The sequence below is a fragment of the Phocoena sinus genome, chromosome 19 (genome assembly GCF_008692025.1).
Source record: "Phocoena sinus isolate mPhoSin1 chromosome 19, mPhoSin1.pri, whole genome shotgun sequence".
NCBI classification, from domain to species: domain Eukaryota; kingdom Metazoa; phylum Chordata; class Mammalia; order Artiodactyla; family Phocoenidae; genus Phocoena; species Phocoena sinus.
The window spans coordinates 52371673-52393819 of record NC_045781.1 but is presented as its reverse complement, the minus strand read 5'-3'; the positions used below and the strand labels follow the sequence as shown (position 1 = coordinate 52393819).

General features: G+C 49.7%; 1 protein-coding gene across 10 annotated transcripts in view; it reads right to left on the bottom strand.

Annotated features, from left to right (window-relative positions):
- GAN (gigaxonin) overlaps window positions 1–22147 on the bottom strand; it is a 102152-nt gene that overhangs the window by 13635 nt on the left and 66370 nt on the right. For 6 of the 10 annotated variants that reach the window (XR_004346835.1, XR_004346833.1, XR_004346836.1 and 3 more), the window contains exon 10: window positions 379–515. The exons of 1 other annotated variant lie outside the window; for it this stretch is intronic. Coding sequence is in view for 4 of the 9 variants with exons in the window: in XM_032612419.1 (XP_032468310.1) it covers window positions 379–515 (137 nt within the window). In the remaining 5 variants the exon portion in view is untranslated. Of the gene's footprint in view, window positions 1–378; window positions 516–15691; window positions 16931–20532; window positions 22084–22147 lie in introns of those variants that run through there. 3 more of the 10 variants (XR_004346837.1, XM_032612423.1, XM_032612424.1) reach the window with 3 other exon arrangements.

Sequence of the window (22147 nt, the reverse complement as noted above, 5' to 3'; positions counted from 1 at the left end):
CTGGATTTGGGAATCGGGGAGGAAATAAAAGAAAAATGGCAGATTGGGTGCCCAGCTCACCAAACAAGGGAGGCAGAAGGCGGTGCGTGTCGGGTAGAGAAAGCGACTGTTGAAGGAAGAAACTCTTCTCTCCACTACAGATAATACCTCTAGTGGGTGGAATGCTGGCGCCCAAAAGATACGTTCCACCCACAACTTGTCAATGTGACCTGACTCGGAAAAAGGGATTGGCAAATATAATGCAGGATCTCAGGATGAGATCCTCCTGGATTAGGGTGGGCCCTAAATCCACTGAGAATCCTTAAAAGAGAAGGGGAAACGGACAGAGATGTAGAGGAGAACACCATGTGAGATAGAGCAGAGGTTGGAGTGACCCACCTGTAAGCCAAAAGATGCCAAGAACTGCCAAAGGCCGCGCGAAGCTCAGAGAGGAGCCTGGGACAGATTCTCTCTTGCAGCTTCCAGAAGGAATCAACCCCGCTGACACCTTGACTTCAGACTTCCGGCCTCCTAAGCTGTGAGAGAATATGTGTCTGTTATTTTAAGGCATCAAGTTTGTGGTCATGTGTTATGGCAGCCCCAGGAAACTAGTGCCGTATCCATCTCTGCAGCCCCTTCCAGAAGGACACAGCCACAGCTGCAGGCTCCAGCTGGGCTCATCCTGGGAGCAGGCACAGACGTCACTGTTTTGAGCACTGAGCCCTTTTCAGGAGGAAAATCCCCGGGTGTGCCGTGAATACTGATGTCAGGGACCGGGATGCCGGGGCCTCGGCCCACCAGGGAAACCAGAGCATGAAATGGGGTGAGTCCGGCCATTGGCAATCCATCTGGGAAAACAAAATTCGATTTTTTTTTTTCATCCATTGCACATGCAAATAAATCCCAGGTGGACTGAGGCCAGAAAGTGAGAAACAAAGCTTGGAATTATTTAGTAGAAAATATAAGAGTATTTCTATGGCGTTGGTGTAGGGAAGGATTTCTTAAACAAGATCAACCTTGGTGCTTGAAGCATTTGACTACGTTGAGATGAAAAACCTCTGTACATCAAAGGAGACCATAAACAAGTATAAAGGTGAGCCAGAGAACAGCTGAAAAGGCTTGCAATGCAGGGTAGTATCCAGGATCTACAAAGAATTCCTACAAATGAGTATGAAAGACACTCTTAACTCCAACTGAAAAATGGGCAAGGTACGAATAGGGAATTCACCAAAGCAGACACAAAACACATGAAAAGATCTCAATCTCACTAAAAACTGGGGGGAGAGGGGGCAAATCAGATGACAGTGATGTGCACCTTCATCAGACTGGCCAAAAATGAAGAATTCTGGCAATGTCAGCAGCTGTGAACCCTGAGAAGCAGGAAGGTCTGTGTGCCCCTGGCAAGCGTGCATTGGTGCAACCAGGGTGGAAAGCCGTGGCCTCACTCGTGTCATAGGGTGAACTGTGTCCCCCGCCCCCAAATTCATATGTTGAAGCTCTAAAGCCCAGTACCTCAGGACGGGACAGTGTTTGGAGATAGTTCTTTAAAGAGGCAATTAATTTAAAATGAGGTCATACGAATGGGCCCTCACCCAACAGGACTAGTGTCCTTATAAAAAGGGCAAAATTTGGACACAGAGACAGAAACACATAGAAAGAAAACAGTGGGAAGACTCATGGAGAATGCCATTTACAAGCACTGGGATGCCTGAGGCCACCCGAAGCTGGAAGAGAGGCCTGAAACAGACTTTCCCTCCCAGCCTTCAGAAGGAACCAACCTGTCGACACCTTGGTTTTGGACTTCTAGCCTCCAGAACTGTGAGAGAATACATTTCTGTCGTTTAAGCCACCCACTCTGTGATATTTCATTACGGTAGCCCTGGGAAACCAATACTGCCACCAACCAAAGAATGGCTCATTAATTGTGGGACATGCACCCAATGAAATCCTATATGAGAAGGAAAGCAATCTACACAAGCAAGCTGCAGGGTGACACGGACAGTATCATACCATTTACACAAAGTTTGGAAGCATAAAAAAACGCTAGATCTAGGTTTTGCAAACATAACTGAATAGAAGTAGTATGAAAACAAGCATAGGAAGAGAAACTCCAGAGAGGGGTGATATATCCCTGGAGGGAAGAAGAAACTTAGCTACAAAAGGGCCCCCTGAAGTCGGGAGCTTCAGCTACACCTAGAATGTTTCTTTAAAAGGATTGAGAGAAATAAGGTAAGACTCATGCATTCAATAAGTGCTGAGTGCCCACTAGGTGAGGGGCAGGGGTGGGACCCATGCAAAATTGCCCCCAAGAGTCTGGGTAAATGCTTCTTGATTCATACCCTTCTCTGGGCATCCATGCCCTCCTTCTCCCCAGCAGACATCACAGAAACACACAAGGTGAGTTTCAGAAGGCAGCTTTTTACCCACATCTGTGAGCGTGCGTGCACGAAAACACACACAGACTTCAAAAAGAACAACACGACATGGCAATCTCCTCCCCCTATTCTTCTTTTTTTTGGCATAAAGAAACAGAAAAAATTCAGGTCCATCTTTCACATCGTGGTAATAGGAAAGAAAAGAACAAAAATATAGCAAGAAAAAAGCTGTCAGCAAGACAACAGGGACCCAGTTTTCAGCGAAAAATGTATGCATACCCCAAAGCTGTAACCTCGCAAAGGCCCAGGAGGAAATTCAAAGAGGAAACAAATGTATGGAAAATGGTCAACCTCAGGAGTGGCCGGAATCCCCACTCACAAACCCTCCCACCTGCACACGTCGGGAGTGACGGAGGTGAAAAGGCTCCTGGGGCCTGAGAATTCCTACCCACTGGGCCCCCAAATGACAGGGAGCAAGTGACCCTCAGAGAGGCCAGGCGTCTGGAGTGTGGGAAGGGGCCAGGCTGAAGAAGGTCGGGGACACCAGGCCATGTGGGGAGGCCGGGGGCTCCCCAGAGATTGTCTCAAACACAGACGATTTGTGAGTGCCTTAGCCGTGGGGCAACAGAGTAACTGTCACAGAAACTATGATGAAAGCACTGCTTTACTCTATTTCCAGTTTTTTGAATAACGCCCAGTGCTGGGAAGATGGGGGACTAAGAAAAGGAGAGCTTCTGTGCGCACAGGATCTGAACCATCCATGAATCACCCAGTGCCCATTTAGGGTGTGCTAGTCAGTTTCAGGCACTGGGGCTGCCCTTTCATCCAATCAGCTGGTTTCATACTTACAGCAAGTCTCTGCGGGGCATTGGTATGATCCGACCGTCACTGGACTGACCAACTTGCCCGGGTTTGACTGGGACATGCTTGACTTCAGCACGGAAAGTCCCGCATCCCAGAAAAACAGGCACAGTTGGTCGCCCTACACTTTTTGGGTGAGGAAATCTGATCAGAGAGGTGAAGTGGTCGGACCAAGGCCAAGATGCCAAGCCAGGGTTCAAAGAATCCACAGTGGCACAGGTAGGGAGCAACAGAGAAATCAAGGGCACCCAGATCAAATCAACTTTGAGGGCCCTGGACACGTGCTCTTTTGGACAGAGCAGCTAAGCCTCAACACTGGGTGAGGGCTGGTGAGTTAGGCAGGCCCGGCTGCCACCCATGTCAGTGTCTAGAGGGCTGTCTCCTTGTAAAGCAATTTGGCTACTTGCAATTCGTGCTGTGAAACTGTAGAGCCTTTGACTGAATAATACTATGTTTGGAAATCTATTCTAAGGAAATTATCTCTTTTTTTTATTATGATTGAAAAGCTCCTGGAGGACTTCTCCGGTGGTGCAGTGGTTAAGAATCCACTTGCCAACGCAGGGGACATGGGTTCAATCCCTGGTCCGGGAAGGTCCCACATGCTGCGGAGCAACTAAGCCCGTGCGCCACAACTACTGAGCCTGCGCTCTAGAGCCTGTGAGCCACAACTACTGAGCACATGTGCCACAACTACTAAGCCCGTGTGCCACAACTACTGAAGCCCATGCACCTAGAGCCCGTGCTCCACAACAAGAGAAGCCACTGCAATGAGAAGCCCACGCACCACAACGAAGAGGAGCCCCCACTCACCACAACTACGGAAAGCCCGTGCGCAGCAACGAAGACCCAACGCAGCCAAAAATAAAATAAGTAAATAAATAAATTAATTTTTTTAAAAAAGCTATTGGAAAGAAAATGTTCTCTGCAGTATTATCTGGAAGAGAAAAAAACCTGAACAGTCCACAGGGGGCGATGGCTTTGTACATCATGACCCATCTGCCCAGGGACATTGTCACACAGCCACAAAAATGTAATATGGATGACTGGCAACATGGAAAACTCTTACGATGTAGCTTATGGAACAGGATAAAAATGTCTCTTGTGCCTACAACTTTGCAAAATGCTCTTGATTGAGGATCAGGCTGGAAGGGAATATGCAGAGTGGCGGGCATGGTGGGGATAAGGGAAGATTTTTATAAATTAAAGATAGTTTTTAATCTCCTTATATTGTCTTTTCAAAAGCAAGAAAGAAGAATTTTCTGCACAGATAGGCTCATGCACATGGACAGAGACATCACTTACCAAGACGGTCTTTGTGGTACTGGTGGAAATACCAAATGATTGGAAACAACCTGAAAATCCATCAAGGGGGAATAGTTAAATAAAAACTGGTACATTCAGGGACTTCCCTGGTGGCGCAGTGGTTAAGAATCCGTCTGCCAATGAAGGGGACATGGGTTCAATCCCTGCTCTGGGACTATCCCACATGCCGCGGAGCAACTAAGCCCGTACGTCACAACTACTGATCTTGCACTCTAGAGCCCGTGAGCCACAACTACTGAGCCCTCGTGCCACAACTACTGAAGCCCACACACCTAGAGCCCATGGTCCGCAACAAGAGAAGCCTCCGCAATGAGAAGCCCACACACCACAACAAAGAGCAGCCCCACTCACCGCAACTAGAGAAAGCCCATGCACAGCAACAAAGACCCAACGCAGCCAAAAAAAAAAATAAACCTGGTACATCCATACAATGGAGTATTACATAGCTGTTAAAAAGAATGAGGCGGCTATAGTTACAGGACGATTATTAAGATACATTAAGAAAGAAAGGCCAAGTGCAGAAGTGTGTAGAGAATGCTACTATTTGTGTAAAAATCACACACACACACACACACACACACACACACACATACAGCTATACCTATATTCCTATATATGCAGAGACTGTCTCAGGAATGAACTCTGTGGAGGTCTATGGGTGCCTGGATGACACGGGTGGGAGGGCGCTTACCTCCCCTCCATGCATTTGGTACGTGTAGTGCGTTAAATGGTGATCCCCCCAACCCAGATACAGATACCCGAGGCATTCTACAGATTCAATGCAATCCCTATCAAATTACCAATGGGATTTTTCACAGAACTAGAACAAAAAAATTTTAAATTTGTATGGAAACACAAAAGACGGAAATAGCAACAGCAACCTTGAGAAAGAAAAACGGAGCTGGACAGGCTCCCTGACTTCAGACTATATTACAAAGCTACAGTAATCAAAACAGTATGGTACTGGCACAAAAACAGAAATATAGGTCAATGGAACAGGATAGAAAGCCCAGAAATAAACCCACGCACCTATGGTCAATTAATCTATGACAAATGAGGCAAGAATACACAATGGAGAAAAGACAGTCTCATCAATAAGTGGTGCTGGGAAAACTGGACAGCTACAAGTAAAAGAATGAAATTACACCATACACAAAAATAAACTCAAAATGGATTAAAGACCTAATTGTAAGGCCGGATACTATAAAACTCTTAGAGGAAAACAAAGGCAGAACACTCTTTGACATAAATTGCAGCAATACCTTTATGGATCCACCTCCTAGAGTAATGAAAATAAAAACAAAAATAAACAAATGGGGCCTAGTTAAACTTAAAAACATTTGCACAGCAAAGGAAACCACAAACAAAACAAAAAGACAACCCACAGAATGGGAAAAAATATTTGCAAACGAAGCAACCAACAAGGGATTAATCTCCAAAATAAACTCATACAGCTCTACATCAAACAAACAACGCAATCAAAAACTGGGCAGAAGATCTAAATAGACATTTCTGCAAAGAAGACATACAGATGGCCAAAAAGCACATGAAAAGATGCTCGACGTCACTAATTATTAGAGAAATGCAAATCAAAACAACAATGAGGCATCACCTCACATTGGTGATCATCAAAAAAATCTACAAACAATAAATGCTGAAGAGGGTGTGGAGAAAAGGGAACCCTCCTACACTGTTGGGTGGGAATGTAAATTGGTACAACCACTATGGAGAACAGTATGGAAATTCATTAAAATTACCATATGATCCAACAATCCCACTCCTGGGCATATATCTGAAGAAAACCATCATTTGAAAAGATACATGCACCCTGATGTTCCCTGTAGCACTACTTACAATAGCCAAGGCATGGAAGCAACCTAAATGTCCACTGACAGAAGAATGGATAAAGAAGATGTGGTACATATATACAATAGAATGTTACTCAGCCATAAAAAAGAATGAAATAATGCCATTTGCAGCAACATGGATGGACCTAGAGATTATCATATTAAGTGAAATAAGTCAGACAGAGAAGGAAAAATATCATATGATATCACTCATGTGTGGAATCTAAAGAAAAAAATGATACAAATGAAGTTATTCAAAAAACAGAAACTGACTCACAGACTTCAAAAACGAACTTATGGTTACCAAAGGGGAAGCATGGTGAGGGGAGGGATAAATTAGGAGATTGGAATTAACATTACACACCACTATATATAAAACAGATAACTAACAAGGACCTATTATATAGCACAGGGAACTCTACTCAATATTCTTTTTTTTTTTAAACATCTTTATTGGAGTATAATTGCTTTACAATGGTGTGTTAGTCTACCAATATTCTCTGATAACCTATATGGGAAAAGAATCTAAAAAAGAATGGATATATGTATACACATAACTGAATCACTTTGCTGTACACCTGAAACTAACACATCACTGTAAATCAACTATACTCCAATATAAAATCAGAATTAAATTTTGAAAAATATAGGATATCCAGGGAGCTGCTCACTGTGGCTGGGAGGGTGGGCTGGGGGTGGTGGGGGAATGTACACATCACCCTGGAGACGCAGGGAAACACAGGGAAGCCACGTGACCCAGGTCAATCGTGGAGGGGCGCTCCAGGAAGGGGTGCTCTCCTGGCCTGCCTACAACCTCCTGCGGGTCCACGGAGGCTCAAAGCAGTCCCAGGGATGTCGTGTGGATTGCAACCCTCCCCCAAAGACTGCACTGTGGTTGTTCTTGTGATCTCATCAAGGGTCAGTAAGGGCTCTGGATGTCATGCAGATCCATTGGATCCAGTTCATTAGTTCATTCATTGATTCCACAAGTATTGACTGAGTGCCTACTATGTGCCCAGCCCTGCTCCAGGCACTGCTGACAGAGCCGTTACAGAGACACACTGTGAAAGAGACAAATACATGGAAGCAAAGGTATGTCAAGTGCTGCTAAAAGCTAAGGAGGAAAAGGAGGTAGGGGTAGAGGGCGGGGAGAGGGGAGGGTTTGATTTTAGGTAGGACAGGCCCTTCACTTTTGTTTTAGAATGCATCAGTAGGTACTCAAAAAATATTTGATGAATGAATCGTAAAATACAAAAGGCGCAAGAGACTTTGAAGATCATCTGCTCCCAAACTCTCAGTTTACAGGTGAGGAGACTGAGGCTCCGAGAGGCTAAATCGTCAGCCACGTGTCACTGTAGCTATGAGGTGACCCAGCAAGGAAGAGAAGATGCTGGGGTCGTCTGCCTCGTGACGCCAAGGCTCTGCCAACGGCCCTCCCTGCTCCTCATTCATCACAACCTGTGGAGGGCAAGGTGACTCCACATCCGCCTGTGGCTGGAAGCAGTGAAAGCCTGTGGCGCCGCCCCTGACCCGCGTGTGGAGACGCAGGGCCGGCTCAGTGTCGGCGCTGGACACTGAGCCTTGCCTCGCCTGCAGCTCTTCTCAGCAATCTCGGGGGATAACAAAAAGGTGCCCCTCTGCTCCTGGCGTGCGTTTGCAGTGACTTGGTTTACACAGAGCCCAGCCAGCATGTGGGGATCATGCACGAGGTCACCGATGGGCTACTGGCCGGGCCTGTACTGGTGCCCCAGGGAGGGGCCCAGGAGTGAGAAAGCCATGCCCCCCCTCCAGACACGGCCATCAGAGGTGCTGGGAACATGGCTCAAATATCGCAGCCTGCAGAGCAGGGGCAGAAAGTGAAGATCTGGGGGCTGTGACGGGGAAAGGGGCCTAGGATGGGGTTCGGGGAGCAGCATCGGTGATGGGACTTGAAGGATGGGCAAGCTGGAGATGATGGGGGTAAGGCCAGGAGGAAAAAGCACGGCCGGGCTCAGGGGCAGGTGTGTGGGTCGGTCCAGAGTCCGGGGCTGTACACCCAGAAGGGCAGGGTCATCAATGAGGCTAGTGGGGGCCTGGCTGTCGTGTCTTTGATGGAAAGCCGCGGGAGGTGTTGAGCGCGGCAGTAAGGGAGAAGGGAAGACGCTTCTCTGGAGGATCTGAAGTTCCGGATTCATTTCCTAGTTTCCTGTGTGACCTTGGGCGTGTCACCTGACCTCTCTGAGTCTCAGTTTCCTCACCTGAACACGGGACTAAGAATCCTTCCTGGGCTGCTGTGAGGAGCAAGTGAGCACGGTACACAAGCAGGAGCCGCTACTAGGATTCACGTCTTTGACAAATATTTATTGGGCACCTACTGTATGCCAGGCTCTGAAGCTGACCTGGGCTTCAGTGGTGAAGGGCAAAGCCTTCTGGCTTCCTGGGGGGAGATGGACAAGTTATCAAGGCTCTCAATTCTGGTGGGTGGGGCCTCGGGGCAGGGAAGGGCATCGCCCCAGCCTGGCGGCATCGGGGTGAGCTTCCTGAAAGAAGAGGAGACACTCCCTTGGTGAAGAGAGGAAGGAACAACGTAAGCCAAGACCTGGAGGGACAGCCTCACCCACTAGCCCCCTGTGCTCCTGGACACGTGTGCTCCTGGACACGTGTGCTCCTGGACATGTGTCCCCAGAACGTGTGTGTGTGGGAGCCACTGGCACTTGGCAGCGGCAGTGGGCAGGAAGGCTAGACATCCTGTAGTGTGCCCGCCAGTCCCCAGGACCGGGATGGGCCCACGTCCCGCGTGACGGTCTGACGTCTCACCGGGCATTCATGTAGGCAAAAACCCCGCTTGAAATGACCTGCGTCTAGAATCTAACTTCTTCATCTTACATGTAAATGCAAATTTTCTTTTCCTGCCCTGTTTTAATAGTCACTGGATTTTCCAGGAATGCCACCACCATGTCAGTTGAGGGAAGGTTGTTCTTTGTTTCATTTGGACATTAACCAAGAGCTGGTCACCATTCTGGAAAATCACATCACCAACGGCCTCACCCACGGGGCACACCTGTGACTGTCTGCACTTGTGGCCGCTGCCTTCCTGGAGATCCTGGTACAGGACAAAGCTTCTGATTCCCCACATCATTTTATGACAAATTACCTTCCTTTTAATCCTCCACTTTTACGTTATGATGAGGGAATTATATCGCTGTTTTGGAAATCACACATACAGGTGAATTACATACCTATGAACTCAACTTCAGGAAAGAGAGTCACGTTACAAAATATTCGTTTTATAAAAGAAGCATCGGGGGACTTCCCTGGTGGTCCGGTGGTTAAGACTCCGTGCTTCCAATGCAGGGGGCACAGGTTCAACCCCTGGTCGGGGAACTAAGATCCCACGTGCCGCGCGGTACAGCCAAAAGTTAAGAAATAAATACATAAAAGAAGCGTCAGGTCTGAATGTTTGCGAGCTCTTGAGTCAGGAGACAGACAGGGAACTGGTTTTATGACGGTGTCAGCCAGGGCTGAGTGGAGGGACCAGCTAGCCTGGGGCACCCACCAAGGAGCATGCAGACCTCAGGAATGAGTCAGTGATGTGGGAATGAGTCAGGATGGGGGATCAGAACCTCGCACCACCTGCTCCAAACAGTGCCCTCAGGCGGAGATTTCAAAAGTACCTTTGCCTGGTACTGACTCATCTGTGTTCTCATAGGTGCGTCCTGGGAGAGGATTGTGATCCCGAGAGCAGCCAAATGCACCCAGCCGCCCCGATTTGGGTAGGCAAGGTGGAGGCTCCTTATGGCAAATAAGACTTTGAAACTGAATCCACCTGGGATACGGTTGGCCTTTACGGAGGGTGAATGACCCACCAACGAGGGCAGGGAATGTCAAATGAGAGACACTTCCAGACCAAATGGCAGGTCACTTCAGAGGACATGATCTAAAGCTCCTGGGTTCACCAAAAGAGAGAGGGATGGACTTTCTATTCGTAAAAAATGTGGTTTCCTTTGGGATAAATGTGCAAATATTTAAAAACTATCAAGACGAGTGTTAAATTTCCAACCTGCCTGGGACCCCTGTGGTTGGATCCTGGCTGTCCCTTAGAGGGATGAGGCTAGAGTGCCAGGCATCGGCCAGATGACCAAAGGCCTCGTAAATCACGTCAAGGAGCTGAAACTTAATCCCAAATTTAATGGAAAGCCTTCGGTGGATGCTGACCAGGGAGCAACGTGATCAGGTCTGTATCTTAGAAAAGTCAGTTTGGCTACAGGGCGGACAATGGGTGGGAGGGTTCAAGACTAGGTGAGGAGTCTCGCAGCATGCTGGGGGAGGGAGGCAGATTGTCTTAGGGGACAGGAGATGACAGTAGGGGCCATGTAGCGGGGAGATGAGGGTGGCCCAAGAAATCTCGGGGGTGTGGGCACACAGGTGGTCTGGACTGTCCAGGGGGGAGATGTCAGCGGCCTGGCTTAGCAAATGGGCATGTGCAACCCTTCTGTAGCCCATGCCCTGGGCAGGCACTGCTCACGCAATCCTCCCAGCAAACCTCTATGGCAGGTCCATTGTGATCATTTCCATCTGACATGGCATCATTTCCATATGACATGATCGTGTCATTTTTACAGACAAGGAAAGAGAGCTTAAGCCCTTGCCGTGGTCATCTCAGTGGGACCTCATTCTCAGAGATTCCAGGGCTCTTTCGGAGGCAGACTGCCAGGTCTCATGACTGATTTGTGCTAAGGAAGAATGCGTGTCTGCATGGCCTGGCCAGGGTCTCCTCAACCTCATTCAGGAACAAAGAACTCAGGTTCTTCTGTCCAGGCAACGGCCCCTAACTCAAACCTGCTCATGCTGGGAAGGTGGCCCTGCAGAGTTGCCTCGCTGAGAAATGGGTGGTAGAGTGTTCCTGGTGGGCAGCCGAGCTGGGTGGGTGCAGCCAAGAGCCTCTTGTCTGAGTGGACACAGCTGCCCCACGCAGGGAATGGACCAAACCCTCCTCCCGCCTCCCAAGGTCACAGGCAGCTCTGATCAGGGCCAGCAAGGGTGCAGGACGCCCCTCCCTTCCTGCTTCTCCACCATCACCGGCGAGAGTCACTTAAGCCCTGTCCAGAGTCCAGCGGTCCTTCTGCAGAAGACCTGGCGGGGTACCGGCTGGAGGCCAAAGCGCAGAACCTCCCCCTTCCCCCACCTCCACGCCTCCCTGGGCGACCGTGAGAGCAGGAGACGCCGGCCCTGTGGGTTTGGGGCGCCCTCTGCTGGACATTTTCCACTGTCCGCCGTGTGATGCCGGCACCTGCCTCTGGACTGGATATTTGAGTGTTTGCGGCAGGCGGGGACACGAGGCATGTGGGGAGAGGATCTTCTTTCTCCTCAAGCTGGGACGAGGAGGCAGTCACAGGGGTAAGATGGACGGTCCCCAGCCGATGGGAAAGAATACGCAGGGCCGATGAGCCTACGTTTTTCATTTCAATTTTTGTGTCCCCATCAATAGCGATCTGCCCTGCTGGGACCCCCACTCCATCCCTCCCACAGGCCGTCTTTGATCGCTTACCTCATTTACGAGTCACAGTAGCCCTCGATAATCACAGTACTAAAATCATTTTAATGAATAGCACTGCTACTACTACTTATTTTATTGGATATTATTTATTAGCTATTGGATTCACAATAGCCCATGATAATAGTATTAAAATTATTTTAGTGGATATAATTATTCCTACTTATTTATTAGATATTATTTGAATGGCTATGCCAAATATTCTTACTTATCTGTGGGTATTTTATTCAATATTATTTGTTGGATTTGGAAATTTATTAGATACAGGATATTACTGTATATCAGATATTACTTATTGGATATTGGATTCACAGTAGCTCACAATTATAGTATTAAATTCATTTTTAATGGCTAGAACCACTGCTCCTATTTATTTACTGGATATTTGATTGGATATTATTTGAATGGACAAAACTGACAGAACTCAGTTATGTGACCAAGCCTCATTACCTCGTTTAATCCTCACTTCTACTATCAAGCCCATTTTTCAGATGAGAAAACTGAGGTCCTCAAAGATTAAGCCCCATGCCCAAATCACAGGCCAGCACTCTCCCACCTTCGCCTTGAGGGCCCCTCCAGCTGAGCCAGACAGCTTGCGCGCACACACACACACACACACACACACACACACACACACACACACACCGTCCCCCCACCCAGCCCCAAGGCGGTGGGAAAGTTCTAACTGGGCTCTGACTAGTGCAGGGAGCCACTTACCTTCCGCCACCCGCTGGTGCAGCTGTGTCGGGTAGCTCCTTACTTGAGAAGCAGCGGAGGCGAGGGCCTGGCCTGACACATGCGCACCGGTGTTCCCATAGCGCCTTCTGCGCTGGGGGTGGGACTTGGGGATGCCCATCACCCCTCCCTGCGTGCAAGTGAAGAAGACTTTGGCCGAAACCATCTGTGTGATCAGGAATGTTGATTAAAGAAAGGTCATTTCTTGGCCGGGGAAGAACAGCCTCTTCCAACAACATTCTTTCAAAACAAATCCATCTCAGCTCTGTGGGGTGTGCGTCCCAGGGTGCTGGTGCTTCGTGAAGATCCCAGCACGTCCTAAGGGGCCCCTTCAGGTTTTCTTTCTGGAGACACACCTGAGCTAGACATTGGGCGGTGGGGGAGGAAGGACGGATGCAGAATTAGCCCTCACTGAACACCCTCAACCAGGTTTTCCAGGCTCTGTGCAGGGTGTTTTCATTGGCTATCTCACCAGCTCATTACCCGTGGGGAGACTGAGGCACAGAAATGTTAAATGACTTCCTTGCCCAGGGTCACCCAGCTGGGGCATGACAGGCCTAGGATTTGAACTCAGACCTTTCCCACTCCAAAAAACCCACCATTTCCCCATTAAAGTGACATTTGTATTTGGCCTGTGGCCTGCTTTGACTTCCAGATCTTGTTCTCCTCCACGTTTGCACAAGGCCAGTCCTATCCTGTCTGGCAGCAATACGCAGTGTTTAAGTGCACGGGCTCGGGGGCCAGCCCACCTGGGATTTAATCCTGAGCCCACTACTCACCTGCACCAGGTAAATGCCTTCATCACTTGGTGCCTCAGTTTCCTCAACTGTAAAAGAGGGATAGTGATAGCGGTACCTACCTCCGAAGGATCCTGTGAAGAGTGAGTTAATATTTATTTATGTAAAATTCTTAGAGTCTTGTCTAAGATAAATGCTCAACAAATATGGGCTTTTAATCACTGATGTAATTGCTCTCAGCCCTGGTTGCGAATCAACCCAGGAGCTTTAGAAAAATGCCAACATGTGGGTCCCACCCCAGAGATTCTGATTTAATTGGTCTCAGGTGGAGGGAGGCCAAGTGTAGGTGTCAGAGCTCCCCACGTGATGCCAATGCTAAAAGGTGATATGCAAAAAAAAAAAAAAAAAAGGCGAGATGCACCAGGCCAGAGTCTCCACGGCAGGGCTGGTGTCCTGGGCACCCGGGATAGTGGGCGGCACCCAGCAGGTGTCAGGAAATGCTGGAGGGCTACTCAGATGCCCTGTAGGTCTATGTCACTCTTTATTCAACATCAAGATCACGAGTTTGGATCTCATCTCCCATCACTTAGGAGGGAGGTCACCCACTCAGATGCAGGTCATCAACCCTGAAATAAAGACAAGCTCTGTCCCATCCTGAAAGTTCCTAATCCAAACATGAAATCATCCCAACTCTGCCTCTGCCAAGGGCTGTGCAAGTTCCGCCTGGACTACGCCAAGTCCCCGGAATTTCCGAGAAGGGACTCGCCCCGTTTCTTTCTAAGTCACCTCCTGCTGGCCCCTAGCTTCCCTGGGATGTGCCAGGAGGAGAAATTCAGGTCCAGTGAAGATGCTGGGGCAGGCAGAGGGCTCTGAGCTCCGGCCCACCCCTTCCAAGTCACCCAAATCCCTCTCCAGCCGAGGAAGTCGATACACGTTGACTCTTTACACGTTGACTCTTTATACCATCTTACAAATGACTTCCACTCTCTGGGTCTTTGTTTCTTTGTCTGAAAATACTTTGTAGGTTTCAGTGAGGATTCAAATGATTGAAGACCTTAAGTGGTGGTTATTTATTTATTTTATTTTTATAAATTTATTTATTTTTGGCTGTGTTGGGTCTTGGTTGCTGTGCACGGGCTTTCCCTAGTTGCAGCGAGCGGGGGCTACTCTTCGTGGCGGTGCTCAGGCTTCTCATTGTGGTGGCTTCTCTTGTTGTGGAGCACGGGCTCTACGCCTGTAGGCTTCAGTAGTTACGGCGCGCAGGCTCAGCAGTTGTGGCTCGCGGGCTCTAGGTGCGCGGGCTTCAGTAGTTGTGGCACGTGGGCTCAGTAGTTGTGGCGCACGGGCTTAGTTGCTCCACAGCACATGGGATCTTCCCAGACCAGGGATCGAACCTGTGTCCCCTGCATGGGCAGGCGGATTCTCAACCACTGCACCACCAGGGAAGCCCCTTAAGTAGTGGTTATAATACAACAGTCACACCCGTTGTGACGGGGGTGGCCCAGGCGCATCACCCGATGAGGGGCAGCTGGCCATGCTGAGTGGGGAGAGGGCTGCAGGGGTTCAAGGCCCAGGTCTGGCCCTTAGAGGAGGGGTCAGAAGCTGGCAGAGAGCAGACAGAGAAAAGTGCAGTTGGCACCAAAGTCATCCCCTGCTCCATAAAATGTTCCTAACTGGGACCTGATTGCAGACAGAGAACACACTCAGGGACCACCATGGGTTCTGTTTGCAGCTCTAGAGCCAAGCATCCTCATCTCTGCTCTTCTGTCCCCAGCTGCAGATCCCAAGCATGGGGACCAAGCCAGAAAATGCCGCCCACCCAAGATGGCGTTTCCCCCCAGAGACATCAAGGGACCCACATTTCCAGAGTTCCTCCAAGCACAGAGCAATATGCCTACACAGGCATGACATGCATCTTGGGTAAGCCTCCCGGCAGCCTTTCAAGGAGACGCCAGCCTCTGCTCTCTGCTTTAAAGACAACTGTGGCTTGGAGGGGTTAGATGCTCTAGAATCCACACCCAAATCTGCTCAAGTGTGAAGCCATACTTTTCTATTCTGTTTGCATGCTAGAATCAGATGTAGCTGAAATATCAGCCAGGGGTCTAAGGGGCCTCCCTACATTATCTGGTTAAAATTATATGATGGAAGATGCACAAGTCTAAGAAAGTCACGTTCCCTTATGGGGGGACAGGTCACTCTCATCTCCAGCTTGATGTCTCGTGACAAGGGGGTGGCATCACAAGTCTTTGTTGACTTAAACATTCATTTATTCATTCTTTGAGCAAACACTTATTGAGCACCTCCTGGCCATGATATGAAGCACTACAGACCCAACAGGGAACAAGACAGACAAGGTCCCTGGGCTGACAGAGCCGGCATTCCAGGGTGTGGGGGGAGCCAGGTGAGCAAGGAAGAGACAAAAAAGTAAACAAACAACAATGATGAAAGGCTGTAATAAGGGCTATGTATCGGTTATGTGTTGCTGCCTAACGAACACTCCTAGACACATGGCTTAGACAACCATCATTTATTTCCTCCCAATTCTGCAATTTAGGCCAGACTCAGCTGGGCAGTTCTTTTGCTGGTCTTGCCTGAGGTCATTGGTAGCCTCAGCTGTTATCGGGTGGCTTGACCGGGGGTGGGGTGGCTGGAGGGTTTCAGCTGGCCTCACCAGTGTCTTCTCTCTCTCCATGTAGTCTCTCGTTATCTAACAGTGTACCTGATGGCTTCCTCACATGGTGGCCAGAGGGTTTCAAGAGGGCAAAGGCAGAGCTGCAAGGCCATTTGGGGCCCAGGCTTTGGAACCAGTGCTACGTCACTTCTGCCACTTTCTATTGGCAAAGCGAGTCTGCAGACCAGCCCAGATTCAGGAGATGGGAAAATTAACTCCCCCTTTTTTTGTGGGAGCAGCTGCAAAATGATATGGCCATGTTTTTCAATTTACCCCAGGCTAGGAGAGGCATACCAGGTGCTGAGGTAGGGCAGAAGTCAGAAATGAGGCCCATAGACATATTTGCTTGGTCTCAACAGTGTTACACTTAAAAAAACAAAAATCAAATTAACTTTAAATGCAGAAACCAGAGCATTTCGTGCAAAACTCCAGATTGTCCAGCTTCTGTCCAAAACAGAAGTTCTGGCAACACCTGGCCAGCATTCCCACATGGCAGCAGACTACTTGCTGAGCCGTGGCTGCCACCACCAGATGGGTATCAAAGTTCTCACCTCTCCCTGCTGATTTCTAACCCTGAGGCTGAGCGTCTGTGGCCAGTTAGGACTCTTTAGCTACTATGGTTCTGACAGTAGAGCTAAGGAGGAAAGTGAAACATTGCTCCTACCTGTGGAAAAAACAGTAGACCGAGAAGAGCCCACGTTTGGTTATTTGTATTGTGTATGTCATTCGTATTTGCAGAGAATCAGCAGTTGGTTCTTTACACCTCTGCTTCACTTATAGACCCTTCTGGCATCTTCCACCCTTCTGATACAGAGTTGGAGGAGAGAAGCAGGGAAGTTCTCCATAAAGACGAGCCACTGATGCTGTACCTGAAGGATGAGAAGCCAGGATGAGTGAAGGGAGGGGGCACAGCATATGCCAATGCTCTGTGGTCACAGAAGGCCCCTGGGGCTGAAGGGCGAGTTGTCAAGTGGCACAGAATGAAGCTGGAGCCATGGGCAGGGGCCCCCTTGCAGTGGTTCAGAGGCCACGGCATGGTCGGGTTTCATTCTCAAGGCAGCGGGACAGCAGCAAAGGGCTTTTACGCTGGGGAGTAACATGGTGGGATTTCCAGAGACTGAGAGAGCAGATGGGAGGGGGCTAGGATTTGGGGGATGGGTTTTTATAGAAGTTGAGCGGGATTGGCAGAGAACACTGGTGAAGACAAGAGGGTCTGTCAAGACGCCTGTCTGTCTGAAGGAAGCCTGGGTAAAGAGAGGCCTCCAGTGACTCAGGTGGCCCAGGGCCTTCTGCTGTAGCCTCTGTAGGGTAGGAAGTTTGAGTGCCTCAGACCTTGAGGAGTTGGACTGGGAAACTCTGGCCAGCGAAAGCCTTGGCCAACTCTGGAAGCAGATGCATCGTTTCCAAGATGGAAAGAAATCTGGGAAATGGGTGGGTCTCAGCTCTGGCTGAACATTAGTCACCTGGGTCCTATTCCTGGGCCCCTCCAGACTAATCAAGGTTGAACTCCTGGAGGGTGGGGTTGTATGAGTTTCCTATGGCTGCTGTAACAAACCACCACGAACTGAATGGCTTCAAACAACACACATTTATTATCTCGCAGTTCTGGAGGTCAGAAGTCCAACACTGGTCTCACTGAGCTCAAATCAAGGTATCACAGGACCGTCTTCCCTCTGGAGGCTCCAGGGCAGAATCGGTTTCCTTCCTTTTTCCGACTTCTAGAGGCCGCCCACATTCCTTGGCCTGGGGCCCTGCATCACTCTAACCGCTGCTTCTGTTGTCACCTCTTCTCTTTGGTCCTCCTGCCTCCCTATTATAAGAACCCTGTCATGACACGGGGCCCACCTGGATAGCCCAGGATCATCTCCCAGCTCAAATCCTTAACTCAGTCACATCTGCAAAGTCCCTTTTGCCTCATCAGGTCACAGATTCTCTGGTTCAGGGATTAGGACATCGATGTATCTGGGGGCTGGGGGAGCATCGTTCCGTTAACCACAGGAGTTAAGGTATCGCAGGGATTTTTCTGCAGAGAACGGTGAGAGAGAGGGCCCTGAGCACAGCTGGCTCTTCTGGCCATGTCTCCAGGCTGGGTGCTGTGTGGACCCATCAGTGTGGGGACTGTGTTAGTACCAGTCTCCCTGTGTTCTGTCTGCTGACAAAAAGAGACAGCATAAAGGCAAAAGGACAGTTGTAGGAAGAACCTGGGCATGGGTATCAGATAGACCTGGGTCCAAATGCCAGTTCTGCCTCAGACCAGCCACATGACTTGGAGCAAGTGACTCAAATGGCTTGTGACGTTCCTGTCTGTCAGGGGACGGTCACGATGATCTCTTAGGAATGCCGTGAGGATAACCGGCAGCAAAGGACCCACCACTGTAGGGTAGGTGTCCGATGGGTGCTGTCCCCCCAGAGTCCCTGGGCAGCTTAAAGGATGGGGGGAAGCAGCTAAGGGGCACCGACACCCCAGGCAGGTGATACCCCTCTTCCTCCCAGCTGCAGTGGGGAAACACAGCAGTGGCAGCGATGGAGAATCTGGCCGGGCTGGAATTGTTAGTCAGTTTCCCCTTTCCTGGCCATAGCTGATAAGTATATCCTGCTGGATAAAAATACATCCACCCTTACGGTAAGATTCCCAGGCTGGGAATTCTCCGAGCACCCCGCCTCCAGCCTGGGGGAGCGTAAGTTGCCTTTCCCTGCAAACATCTTAGGAGTGGCTATGGTTCCTGGGCGAGGGGTCCGGCAGCCGTGCCACACTCTGAGACGGGGAGGAGGCTGCGGCTACCGCTGGGGAAGCAGCAGGCCAGGCCGGGCCGTAGCGCAGGGCACCCTGTTAGTAAGTGACAGTGCCGACGGAGCCGAGAGGCAAGAGCCCTGTGACCAGCACAGGGCCTTGCCGTGCGCCGGCCGGGGCTTGGTGCCACGTGGTAGCCCCTTCAGCTCGCACTATGTCCCCAGGATGGTCCCGTTGTCCCTGAGGCACAGGGGGTAAGGAACTACCCCAAGGAAGCATTGGTGGTGGAGACCGGATTTGAACTCAGCCGTCTGGTATTTAACAGGTAGACTAGCTCCTGCTGAATCGAATTCAGAAAAGCTGTTCGGATTTTCAGTTTCCTGATGGTGAGGAAGAGGTCTGTGGATCACCCCAGACGCCAGCTGACACACACACAGGTGGCAGACCTCGCACACCAGACACGTGGCACTCCCGCCCGGGGCCGTCTACAGTGCACAGCACTGGGGGTAGGAAACTGGATTCCCATTTCCTCAACCTTGCCAACGACCCAGCAGCTAGTGTTGATCATTTTTCTGATTTGTTCCCTATACTTGATCCCTCATCCTTTTTTTTGAGGCTAACTTCACATAACACAAACCATTTGAAAGTGTGCCATTCGGTGGCATTCAGTACTTTTCACGACGTCGTGCAAGCATTTCTATCTTTTTCCAAAACGTGTTCTTCTCCTGAAGGGAATCCCCAGGCCCATGAGCAGTTGCTCCCCGTTCCTCTCTCCCTCCAGGCCCTGGCAACCATGAATCTACTTTTGGTCTCTAGGGATTTGTCTTTTCTGGACATTTTGTATAAATGGAATCATAGAATACATGGTCTTTTGTGACGGGCTTCTTTCACCTGGCGTGTTTTCAAGGTTCATTCATGTTGGAGCATGTATCAGTGCTTCGTTCCTTTTTATGGCTGTATAGTATTCCACGGCATGAACAGGCCACATGGTGTGTATCCATTCATCTCTTGGTGGACATGTGGGTTGTCTCCACCTATCGGCTAATGTGAGCAGTGCTGCTGTGAACACTGGTTTGAGCCCCTGTCTTCATCTTTCCTGGGTATATATGCCTGAGAGTGGAAATGCGGGGTCACATGGTAACTCTCTTCAACTTGCTGAGGAAACGCCAAATGGCCCCCCATAGCAGTTGCACCGTTTTCCATTCCCACCACCAGTACACGAGGGTTCCAATTTCTCTACATCCTCAGCAACACTCGCTATTTTCTGTAGCTGTTGTTTCATGATAGCCATCCTAGTGTGTGCGAACTGCTCATCCTTCACTGTGAAAGTGGAGCTGAGATACCACACAGCCCCACCTCCACAGATCCAGCTGAGAAAGTGGATTCCCAAGGTCATCCTGGAACTCAAACCCTCTGCAGCCCCGGGGGCGACTTTATTAGCAGGGAATGCGTTGCACACAGAGAGAGATCCTTGGGTGAAAATGGACTGGGGCCAGGGGAGGCCACTGACACAGCTCTTGGAAAAAATTCCTGGGGACAAAGAGGATCATGCCCTACTCACACCGAAATTTCAGAAGCTACTCCAAAACCTAACAGGCAGTGAACGTGAATGAACTCAAGTTCTCCAGAAAGCTACAGGTTTCTTTTACAACAAAACACCACCACACACACACACACACACACACACCTTCACTCAAAGTTGGTTTTTGTTTTTGTTTTTTAATTAATTTATTTATTTTTGGCCACACTGGGCCTTCGTTGCTCCGCGCAGGCTTTCTCTAGTTGCGGCGAGCGGAGGCTACTCTTCGTTGCGGTGCACAGGCTTCTCATTGCGGTGGCTTCTCTTGTTGTGGAGCACCAGTTCTAGGCTTGCGGGCTCAGTAGTTATGGCACTCAGGTTCAGTAGTTGTGGCTCGCGGGCTCTAGAGCGCAGGCTCAGTAGTTGTGGCGCACGGACTTAGTTGCGCCGCGGCATGTGGGATCTTCCCGGACCAGGCCTTGAACCTGCGTCCCCAGCACTGGCAGGCAGATTCTTAACCACTGTGCCACCAGTGAAGTCCAGTCTCAGTTTTTTAAAAAAATACCTTGGCTCTCATCAGCTTCTATTCCAGCTGAAAAAATGGTGGCAGCACCAGCAACGAACCTCCTATTTCAGCTCCCATCGAGGAAGTCTTCCCTGACTGACCCCTTCGGCCACAAAACTGTTTGATTTTCCATCCTTGGCCATTAAGCAAACACACGAGCAGCTTTCAAGAAGGTCTGTCCCCTTTCCAGAGAGACAGGCTGTTGGTCTGCCTGGCCTTGAATCCAGCTCTGCCCTCCCACCACCGAGCCTGACTTTTGGCCAAGTGATAACTTCTATGGGCCTCAGTTTTCTCTGCTGTAAAATGGGTTGTTGTGAGGATGAAGTGAGTTAACACGTGAGGTGCTTAATGCAGTCCCTGGCGCACAGTTGGTCAAAACAAGATACGTGTCACTCTCCGAAGCCAGCAACAGTATCAGGAAGGTGACACGGTCAACGTCCATTGTCCCATCTCCACCTGCATCAAAACTGGCAAAGCGCCCCTCCCCCACCACCTACAACAGGCAATCTGGGGTCTATTCTTCCAGAACTGGGTTCCTTTGCAGGGCAGGCTTTGAGCAGACTGACATCTCAGGTACTGTAGACATAAAAGGGACCTGGCAATGATCTGGTCCAGGGTTTTATATAACAAGGAATTATGTCCTTGCCCTCCAGACAAGGAAATCCAGTGACCTAAGTCTCATTTTAGAGACAAGAAATGGAGGCTCTGGGAGGGCAGAGACTGCTAAGGCTTCCCAAGGGTGAGTGGGCACAGCCAGGACCCCTCGGAGTTGCTGGTGGAGGCCTGGGCGTCGCAGGGTCGGGCTTCAGGCTGCGACAGCGCCGACTACACCTCCCGCAGCCAGCCCACTTGGGCACTGGTTTCTGGCCAAGTCTCTGTTTAAAAAGAAAGGGTTCCACAGCAACCTTCCCACCCCCACCCCCCAAAGATAAAAAGGCTGGCAGGCCGCTGGACCATAGAACCTTCTCGCTATTACGGAAGGTGGAAAGGATTTAAAACCAACTTCCAGAACTACCTGACGCTATGCTGTAGGACTGAAGAGGAATATTCCGTTTCTCCTCCTTTCCAGGTGACCTCAGAAGTGACTCTGGCCGACTTCATGTACATAACCTTGACACTACTGGGAGAGTCTCTCTCTGCCCCGTGTCTTCGGTGGAGATCTGCCTGTGACATTTTTCAGGACCCCTGGTCTTTGTAGCTTTGTACTCTGTGGGCATGAGAGCAAGAAGAAATTACGGAGAATTCTGTTTGTCAGAGACAGAATTCTCCAA